The sequence below is a fragment of the Galeopterus variegatus genome, unplaced genomic scaffold (assembly GCF_000696425.1).
Source record: "Galeopterus variegatus unplaced genomic scaffold, G_variegatus-3.0.2 Scaffold154, whole genome shotgun sequence".
Classification (NCBI taxonomy): Eukaryota; Metazoa; Chordata; class Mammalia; order Dermoptera; family Cynocephalidae; genus Galeopterus; species Galeopterus variegatus.
This window is the reverse complement of record NW_007726265.1, coordinates 192,475-202,206: the sequence shown is the minus strand read 5'-3', so window position 1 is coordinate 202,206 and position 9,732 is coordinate 192,475. Positions and strand designations below refer to the sequence as shown.

General features: G+C 45.4%; 2 protein-coding genes across 10 annotated transcripts in view; both read right to left on the bottom strand.

Annotated features, from left to right (window-relative positions):
• Positions 1-2,649, bottom strand: part of HAX1 (HCLS1 associated protein X-1) — a 3,583-nt gene extending 934 nt beyond the window's left edge. Inside the window, exons 1-6 of one of the 3 annotated variants that reach the window (XM_008592524.1) lie at positions 2,407-2,649; positions 1,630-1,883; positions 1,269-1,456; positions 526-577; positions 268-374; positions 55-145 (exon numbers count right to left, since the gene is read on the bottom strand). In XM_008592524.1, coding sequence (XP_008590746.1) covers positions 55-145; positions 268-374; positions 526-577; positions 1,269-1,456; positions 1,630-1,883; positions 2,407-2,459 — 745 coding nt within the window. In that variant the 5' untranslated portion in view covers positions 2,460-2,649. Of the gene's footprint in view, positions 1-54; positions 146-267; positions 375-525; positions 578-1,268; positions 1,457-1,629; positions 1,922-2,406 lie in introns of all 3 variants that reach the window. The other 2 variants (XM_008592528.1, XM_008592535.1) reach the window with 2 other exon arrangements.
• A 1,241-nt stretch (positions 2,650-3,890) lies between these two features.
• UBAP2L (ubiquitin associated protein 2-like) overlaps positions 3,891-9,732 on the bottom strand; it is a 43,175-nt gene continuing 37,333 nt past the window's right edge. For 3 of the 7 annotated variants that reach the window (XM_008592466.1, XM_008592473.1, XM_008592478.1), the window contains 4 exons: positions 7,214-7,281; positions 6,039-6,236; positions 5,573-5,623; positions 4,237-4,744 (listed from right to left, as the gene is read on the bottom strand). In XM_008592466.1, coding sequence (XP_008590688.1) covers positions 4,649-4,744; positions 5,573-5,623; positions 6,039-6,236; positions 7,214-7,281 — 413 coding nt within the window. In that variant the 3' untranslated portion in view covers positions 4,237-4,648. Of the gene's footprint in view, positions 4,008-4,236; positions 4,745-5,572; positions 5,624-6,038; positions 6,237-7,213; positions 7,282-9,732 lie in introns of those variants that run through there. The other 4 variants (XM_008592489.1, XM_008592516.1, XM_008592485.1 and 1 more) reach the window with 2 other exon arrangements.

Here is a 9,732-nt window from a genome sequence, read left to right as displayed (position 1 = left end):
GCCAAAAAAAAAAAAAAAAAAAAAAAAAAAAAAAGCAACATACTCTTAACTTACCATTTCTGGGACAACCATCTGCTTCTTGACGGGTTACTGTGGTCTCTGTCCGGCCTTCGCTGTCCACCACAATCTGGCGCTCCTCTACTGTCTACAAGGACAAGCCCCCACCAAATTCCTAACATTACTAAAGGATTATGTTTCTTTACACAGATCCCTTTTTCCAGGGCATTCCCTGGCCACAGTTTTCTTTAACCCTCTCTCTGAACTCACCCCATCTGGCTTAGTGATCTTGGTCACAGAGATGCTCTTAAAATAGGATTTGGGTTGAGGCTGTAAAACTGGGCCAAGGCCCTCCTCAGAAACCTGGGAATCAATATCTAGAAAAGCAGAGAGGTGAAGAACCAGGAGAGAGAGTCCAAAGGAAAAAAGGGAACAAGTGTGGCAGAAAGGAACTTTAGAAAGGGAGTACAGACAGAACTTCAGGTAAATAACAGAGGGCTGGTAAATGTCCCCTCCCTCCTGACTCACCATTGTCCTCTCTGGCTCTAGGATGTGGGGTCACAGGCCATATATCATCAAACTGCAGAAGAAGCCACAGTAAGTGAAAAGACACCTTCCAAACTGAAACTTGATGAGTCACAGATCCCAAACCACTCCCAAGTTCCAAAATCCCCTTCTCCCAGGAGAAATAATTCCATTCAGGATAGCTTTATTTACCTACTCCTTCCTGGCTGTTTTACGTAGTGTTCTACCAAAAAGACTTCCTGAACTGATAATTCCCTGTCCTCCCCCAACAATTCTGCCTTATCTGAGAATCATCTAGACCAGTATTTTGGTTTGTTTTTTTAAAAGAAACAGAACTCCCATTTTCTCCTGAAGAAAATCCTACAAGAAGCTTAATATAAAAAAAATACAAATAAACACATAAAAAAGTGTTAGCTCAGTTGGTTAGAGCATGGTGTTGTAACACCAAGGTCAAGGATTTGGATCCCCTTACTGGCCAGCCACACACACATACACGTAAAAATACACACACACGCACACACACACACACATAAAAATACACACACACACACACACGTAAAAATACACACACACACACGTAAAAATACACACACACACATGTAGAAATACACACACACACACAGTGGAGGGCCCAGGATTCCAACCCAAGTCTATCAACAAGACTGATTCCAACAAGGATTCTAGTCTTGCACTTTATTAGTGGTCTCCCCATACGTTCTCACTTCAGGCCCAGATGGGGTACTCACCCTATGAAAAGGTCTCTGGTAACCCCAGTCTGGTGCTGGTTTTGGGGATTCAGTCTTTGCATCACTCTCCAAGACCCCCCCAAAGGTCCTGCGCTGGTGACTATCTGGATACTTAAGCATTGAGTCCCGAAGTGTCTGTCCCTCTTGTGGTCTCTCACCAGGTGTCTCTGACTCAGTACCTGGAAGTTCTGCAGAAAGGTGGCAGTGGATGCTGGTGTGGAAAAGGACTTGGGCTCTTTAAATCTCCCTGAAATCATCTGTCTACTCACACTTCCCATCCCCCAACTACTCCCCGTAGGATCTTTTTTCACCCACCAATGCACTAGAAACCATGGGTTCTCCCTCAGGTAAAGCCACACACCAGGAGGGTGGGAAGGCAAGGTCCAGGCCCCCATCTCGCTGAAGATGCTATTGAAATCCCGTACTAGGTCGTGGAAGCCGAAGTTATCGTAGAAACGCATCCCTCCTCCTGGGCTGAAGCTGAAGCCAAATTCCTCAGGAGGTTGGGGACCATCAAATCTCCGGCTCCCATGGCCCCATGCGGCTCCTTCTTCCTCTTCCTCATCATCCTCATCTTCATCTCGAGTCATCCCTCCAAAAAAGGGATCTTTGTGTCTGAGGGCGGAGGCAGATTGGCCACCAAGATTTCAGCACTATTTAAGCAATAAAATCAACTCATGGGTGGAAAAGCGGGACCAGAGCAAGGGTCCGGGAAGCTGGGGAGAGGGCTGGAGGACTGGCTGTCAAATCAAAAAACATAACAGCTAACTGTTTTAAGTTTTTATCAAAGTCAGCCCTCATTTCGCAACTCTTCCCAAACAACCTTTCCCTGGTTTTTCTTCGGTGATCCCAGCCCCCAAGGTCCGGGTCACTTGCTCATTGTCCTCTGCCCCAGAACCCCACTGTCTTCCCCGCTGGGCCCCTGTTGCATCACCCCAGGTTGGAGAAAACCTGTTTCTCCTCCTAACGACCGCATTGGTTACTGTCGCGGGGTGACTTCTCAATGCTGCCACTTCCGTCCTCTCCGCAGGAGTTGAAGGAGTGGGGAAGAGGATGTTTTTCCAAAAATAGGGTGTAAGGGATCGAACTCCCCGCAGAAGACCTCCCCCTTCAATGTCCGATCCGGACCTATTCTCACCTTCGAGGTCCAGAAAAGCCGAAAAAGCCCCGGAAGAGATCAAAGAGGCTCATTCTCGTACTGGGTCTCGAACCTTTGAACCCCTCCCGTAGCCCATTCGCACCATGGGGCAGCCTGCGCTGAGCCGTCGGAAATTGAGCTAAGCGTCAGTCCGCGCTGCCGGAAAGCAAGCCTGCGATCCGGACACATTGTCGTAAAACGACCGTAAGCCGGACGTGGAAGTGGAGCCGGTCGGGACGGTCATTCTCCAAGAGATCAGCTTTCTGTGAGGGAAGTTGGCGTGCCGAATTTTTATTTTCCAGTGACCACCTCACTCCTAAGTCGATTCTCCCTACTGCCGACTAACTCGGTCCAAAACTGTGTTTCGAGAGTTTGACCCCGGATAAAGCCGCCAGAGGGCAGCCCTAACGCACAGATGGACTTGTCTGAGGCCCTCCCTCACCCCTGGACCGCCCACCCAAGGACGGCCGGCCTACCAGCAGAAACCACCTCGCCCCCTTCCTCGGTCGTGTTTCTAGACTGACCTGGGAGACACCTAATATTAGAGGGATGGACAAAAATGCTTTACCAAGCTCTTTCTAGATTGAATCCCCCAGAGCTGAGTAAAGGCTTTGGGACAGGAATAGCCGGCTAGCTCAAGTGATTAGAGCACAGCCTTATAACCCCAAGGTTACAGGTTCGTATCCCCATACCGACCACCTCTCCCAGCCCCCCCTCCTTATGTAAGTATGTTATGTACGTTATCTCTGCAGCTAACGAGTTTGCCATAACCACAAAGGATTATTTTAGTATTTATAAGCAGGCTCTGCAACCAGCAAGATAAAGGATCTGTAAGAGATAAGGGAAGAGAAGCTAGTGAAAAGGCCTGATTAGGAATAAAGAATTGGGGGCTATAAGTATCCCTTTTTTCTATCACTGATTTTTTTTTTTCTTTTGGTGGCTGGCCAGTGTGGAGATCTAAACCCTTGACCCTGGTGTTACAAGGATGTGTTCTAACCAATGGAGCTAACTGACCACCTCCCTATCATTGATTTTCAACTCCCTCCCTGTACCCCATTCCACCCCAGGCCTTGCTCTAGACTCCTTTTTTCAAGGGATTGGGTATAGCTATGCTACATGAAAGCACTCAATAATCAAGAACTACTGTAGTCTACTCCTGGGGGTAGCGGCCCCGAGCTTTAGTTCTGCCAACTAACAGCACATGCTACCCTCACTTCTGTTCAGTGTATGTGCCTGGACCCTAAGTCATACTAAGACTTCATTAAGCCATTTCTTTCTTTCGAATGGTCTCAACTCCTTAATCCTCTCCCCTTTCCTCCCAATCTCCTCTCCCCCTCTTTGAAATCTGCTGTAGGCGTAGGAGTTTCTGGAGGAAATGAAGATTTGTGGTGGTTCTTTCCAGTCATCAGGTTGTGAAATTCTTAGGGGTTAAGGAAAGGGAATTCCCTCAAGGGCAAGATACTAGCACATTAAGGTCAGAGGAGTTCTTAAAGGGCAAAGATTTCATTTTATTCCACTGCCTTCGGGGCCTGCTACAGGAGGCCCAGTTGGTACAGTAATACTTATTCACCAAGCTGGTCATCGACGAGATTGAGGATATCCTAGACGGAGCAAGAATGGGCAGAGGCTGAAGGTAGAGGTTTTCTTTTTATATATACAAGACACATTAATCCATTAAATTTGAGGACACAGTACAAAAAAAAAAAAAAAAAAAAAAAAAAAAAAAAAAAAAAAAAAAAAAAAAAAAAAAAAAAAAAAAAAAAAAAAAAAAACCACTTCAACTAATTCATCTGACAATGCTGTTCATATTCATGACGCCATTTTTTCGTTGTTGTTTTGTTTTCCTAATAATAAAGGAGGAGACTTAGGGCTGTTGGGCTGATATATATTTGGGAGTCCCTCCTCCCCACTTCACCCATACACCACCAGGGTGAACAGGAGGAAGCAAAGGAAGGGCAGGGCCCACAGCAAAGTTTCATAATCTTGAATGCAAGGGGGAAGGAGGAGGAAGAGGAAAGAAGGAAAGAAAAAGGATAAAATACAAATCCTATAATACATACAACAGAGTAGGAATGGTATGGGAATGGGACAGACATGAAGCTGAGGCATAGGGTGGGCCGCTGGGACTGGGGGGCAGCGGAACCCCCCCCCCCCATTCCTTTCTCTCTTTGATGCTGCTTCCATAGATTCCAGGCTGAGAAGCCCTCTCAGAAGATGGGACCAGGAGAAGAGGGTCAGGGCCTCAGTTGGCCCCCCAGCTGTAGCTGTTGTAGGCAGACTTGTTGGTCTGGGGCTTCTGCGGGATGGAGCTGGTCTGGCTACGTTGCCCGCTGCCCGTCTGCAGGGGAATGGGAGGATCATGAAGAGGAAAAAGGTGTCTAGTTAGTGGGACACATCTGTATTATCTTCAGGTGGAGAGATGCAAATTGTCATGCTCTCCCATTCCCCTTACTTAGAAACTACTATGAAGTTTATTTCTCAACCACAGAAAATTTGGTCTACATAGTTTCTAGAGACCCTCTCTTACAAAAAAGAAAGCATTTTTGACCTTTAAATAGGGGAAAGATGTAAAGAGGACAAGATACCTTTGGAGACAAGATAGTTTCAATCATTTTCAATTCTACCTCCTCCCAGTACTCCACCACCCACCCCTTCTCTGAAAGAAAGTTACTATCTAGAGAGAATTGTGGCCTCTTAGAGATGAGTGATCACAATGTGATTTCATTTTCATTGATCCCCATGAATGCCTCAACTGGAAAGCTGTCTTTGATGGCAAGGAAGCCCTTATTCTAGCTCCCCAGCCACCTATGATGGAGCTCTCAAGAGGTCACTTGCACCATCTTATGGATCCCCATCCCTACCACACATAACATCTGTGAGCAAGGTAGGACAGACAGTCTGAGGTCTCCAGATGCTGCCTCAGGAATCTTTTCCATTCTGGTAACCAAGTGTTTCCAGAGTTGGGGAAGGATAGAAAGATAAAGAGGGTGTTGAGGAGGGGAGGAGAAGAGGAAGGGGAGGCCAGAGAGCTCAGCAAGGTGTTTGTGTTTGTGTATCCCGATTTGTGACCGCGCAGTCTTTTCTTTCCAAGTTTCCTGAGGCTGTGGAGGTGAAATGAGGACTGAAAAGGAGTGGGTTCAAGCATATCATCATTCAGTTTCATTACCTGCTCCTCCTGCTGGCGCTGGCAACAGAGAATCATCTGCAAATATGGTAGCTGAGGCAGAACCAGGATATATGGAAAATAAAGGGACAAACTTTGACAATAGAACTCCACCATTAGAAGGAAAAAGCTATAATGTCAGGGAAAGGGGAAGACTGGGAGAGGTATGAGGGGAGGTGTGACCCAGGTCTGATGGGATGACAACTGTGCCATGGGACAAGGTGGAGGAGAAAGGCACCAAAGGAATTGGGCAAAAAAGGTTTCAATCTGGCCCCTTCTCTGACATTTCCTTTGCTGGCTGCTAGTGTTATGTGCGCTTGTGTCTGTATGTGCTGTGTGCCCATGGCTGGCGCTGGGAAGGGATTGGGTGAAGGTGGTGCTGAGGAAGGGTAAGAAAAGGAAAGGGGAGGCAGTTTTAAGGGACAGGAAGGAAGAGGAAGGGAAAGGACAGAGGGGGAAAGGCTATTACCTGGCCATCCTGCTGCAGGTGATGGTGAAGGATCTGGGAGTGCGGCTGCTGATGGGGGGTCAGAATGTGCATAAAGGGGGCAGGTGGGTAGGCAGCAGCTGTGGCCGGATTGATGGGCCCCCCACTTCCTAGGGCTGAAGGCAAGTTGAAGGAGGCAGCAGGAGTACCGGAATGAAAACCTTGTTTCTCAAAGGACTGCTATCAAGGAGGACAGGAAGAGAGAGCGCAAAAGGAATCAGCAAATGAATCCTGGGAGTTTCTGAGCCCAAGCTTCCCCCCCGCCACAGAAAGCAGCCTGGTGTCACAGAAGGAACAGTGCACCTAAAGCCAGATATTCAGATCTCAGTCCCCAGCTCTGCCCTTTAATAGCTGTGTGATCGTGAGCAAATTACTCAATCTCTCAGCCTATTTTCTTATACGTAAAACAGGGATGCTAACTGACTTTTCTGTCACAAGGATCAAATGAGAGGATGAATGTGAAAGTACTTTGTAAAATCTAATGTCACAGGAGTTTATGAACAAACCTAAATTTGCTGACTACTCTTGGCATTCCTGCCCCTGGAATTGGATAGAAACTAGAACTCCTTGGATGTTTCAAAAGAAATGAATACACACAGAGGTATCTTAAGTGTTGAAGGTTTTGGCCATGACGCACTCCCCCGCAAACCTCTAATATTTATAGCAAACTTTTAATTATTTATGTTATGGGATAAAAGCAACACAACACAAACCTGTGGATAACTCAAATGCCTCACCCAGTTATTGGACTGTCTCCTTTTCCCATTCCCACTTTGTTATAGATTTACTCACAAAGAATGTAATAAACTAGCTTTCCTTCATTCTCGTATTTGTTCTCTTGGAAAGTTATGAAAAAGGTTGGGAGTGGGTAGGTAAAGGGGCCAGGACAGTTGCACAGTAAGTCACATGACACATTTTTAAAAATTTGCCATACCTCACTTTCCTATTACATTTCTTGTTTTTTGCCTGAGGGCTAAACTTTAATGTCTTAGAGAAACTGAGGTCTAGAGAAGACCACTCGTTTAGAAATAAGGTAGAATGTGTTTCCTGACACCTCTACTAGGGTTGTTCTTGTTCACCGTATTTCTAACATTGCAACTCTATCTCCTCTATGTCCATCTCTCTTTTTCCACTTCTGTCCAGAGCCAGGCACCTACCTGGGTTTTGGAGTATACAGAACCCGAGATATCTGGCACGCCCGTGTTACTGGAAGTGACTGATACACCTGGGAGAGGAGGAAACAGACAGGAGGATTAGCTCAGCTAGCTGCCTGAGGTGGGATGAGGTGATGTCTGTAGCCTTTCTAGCTATAGCACTGCAAGGAAATTTTGGTTTTTCCAGCTTCAGGTCAGTCCTGAGAGATAAGAGTTTGTGATAGAAAAGCTCCCTAAGTGTTCCTTTGCCTTTTCTGGGTGTGTGCTGAGCATGTGTGTGAGTGAGGTGACTTGTTTTTTTTTTTTTTTGGGGGGGGGAAGGGGATATAATCAAACCTCACTAGCATATACAATTTAAAAAATACTTTTGTGCCAATACCCAACAAGAATGTAATAAGCTTTTAATGTCCATTCAAATAAATCCACCCAAACTCCATTCAGTCCTGTCCCTGAAGACTTGGGTTATCTGGCTCTTTCTGTTACTGAAGAGAGACTTTTGGGCTCAAAATTCATGCCTCCACAGCATAAGGTAAGTACTAGAAGAACAGTCTAATTCAACACTCAAGAGCACTTTCATTCTTAGAGCTTCCGCTCACTTAGTCCAGATTCTCCAGTCTTGGAGCCTCTAGACTATATACTTATGATTTAAAGGGCTGACACAAAGATGAATTTCCATTTACACAATTTAAGCCTAAGCACATTGGGGTGGGGAGGAATAGGAAAGTAGACAGGGGTAGGCTATCTCCCAAAGCCTAGGTGAACACAAAACACCAAATGTCATTTTCAATTTACAACTTCAGCTTCTCCATGAGATAAAAGCTCTGACCCATATCCCAACTCACCTATTTCTTGCTGAAAAAACTCTACTAACACTGAAACTTTCAGGAAACCAGGGTAATACCTCATTTTAATTTGTATTCCTCAAAGTGCAATTACCCTCGTAGGGTATAGCGCAATGGGTCGAGGAGAGAGGAAAAGCCATGGATAAATAATCTAGCATCTTGGGGCCGGCCTGGTGGCGCACTGGAGAGTGCGCCGCTTGGGAGTGCGGCGGCGCTCCCGCCGAGGGTTCGGATCCCATGTGGAGACCGGTTCCCGCTCACTGGCTGAGCGTGGTGCGGGGCAACACCGAGGGTTGCGATCCCGTTGCCGATCCCCGGTACGGGCGCGACACCGAGGGTTGCAATCCTGTTGCCGGTCAGTAAAAAAGACATAAAGGAAAGAAAAAAAAAAATCTAGCATCTTGCTTGAGATATTTTAAACAAAAATTTGAGGAAAAATATTTAACTAGAAATTTAAAGATATGATTTTTAAAAGATATTAGTTTCCATGAAGATAAAATTTCAGAAAAACTGCATTTCTGTCTATGCTCTTGAATTCTTCCCCTCAGAGGTATACAATCCTTCTGCTACTTTGTTAGGAGCACTTTGATGGAAAAGTTTTTAGAAGCACTGTACTAGAGTGACCAAATCACAAAAAAAGAATCTTTCGCTCACAATTCAACAGCAATCTCCTTTCAAACTCCAGAACCCAGATCCTCCCATGCTTAGGACAAAGGCAGCCTTCAAAAGTTAAGCCCACCTTGGACAGTCACTTTAGAACTTTCCCAATAGAAATGGCATGTTAACCTGGAAAGCCCTCTCACGTCTTAAGTCCAGATAGTTCTAGGGAGGAGCAAACACCAACTAGGAAAAAGGACAGAACTACAAAAACCAAACAAGAGAAAATACTTCCTCATCTCCAACATACCAACTCTACTTTAAAGGCACTGAAGTAAAAGAAGGGAACAATACAGGAACTTCTTAAGGAGCTAATGGAGTACTTTTTTCCCTTCTGTCTTCAAACTCTGGTGCCTGGTCTCACAAATCACTGGGTAACAGGTATAAAAGAACTTATGTAAAATATTAAAACTAATGAGGTTTGTGTGGAAGGGCTGAGAGTGAAGGTGGAATAAACAGGACATAAATAGAACATTTTTAAGACAAACTAAAAGAAACAATTTTTTTTTTACTGCAAAGGCTCAAACACCTTGTTTGGTCACTTTGTAGTGAGGCTAGATGGCCTACATAGGATGGGAGAAATGACTAACTGGATCCTCAAGCTGGGTGGTAGAGAGGAATTTAGTTCCAATGTGCCCCTACCTGGTCTCATTCTTTCTAGAGGCTGGGCTAGCTAAAAATCAGCTTCTAGTCCAGAGGCCTTAACTCGGATATGGGGTTGAAGGGATTGAAAATGCAGGAACAAAGACAATACTCTGTATAGTAGCCATAATACCATCAATGTAAGCACTAGAGACCCTAGAAAATAATGGGTATTGGTACTCCAGAGGGCTGTGAACAAATACAGGGAAGGCTGAATACTTTGGTTTCTGATTAACCAAGGGTGGTGATATCACTGTCCAAGTTAACTCTACAAAGAAAGGGTGTACTAGTAGGACTGAGTGGGGATTAGAATTTCCACATTCAATGAGATGTCTGGCCAAACTTTTCCAACACATCCTTAGCTATACCCACAAGTGCAAA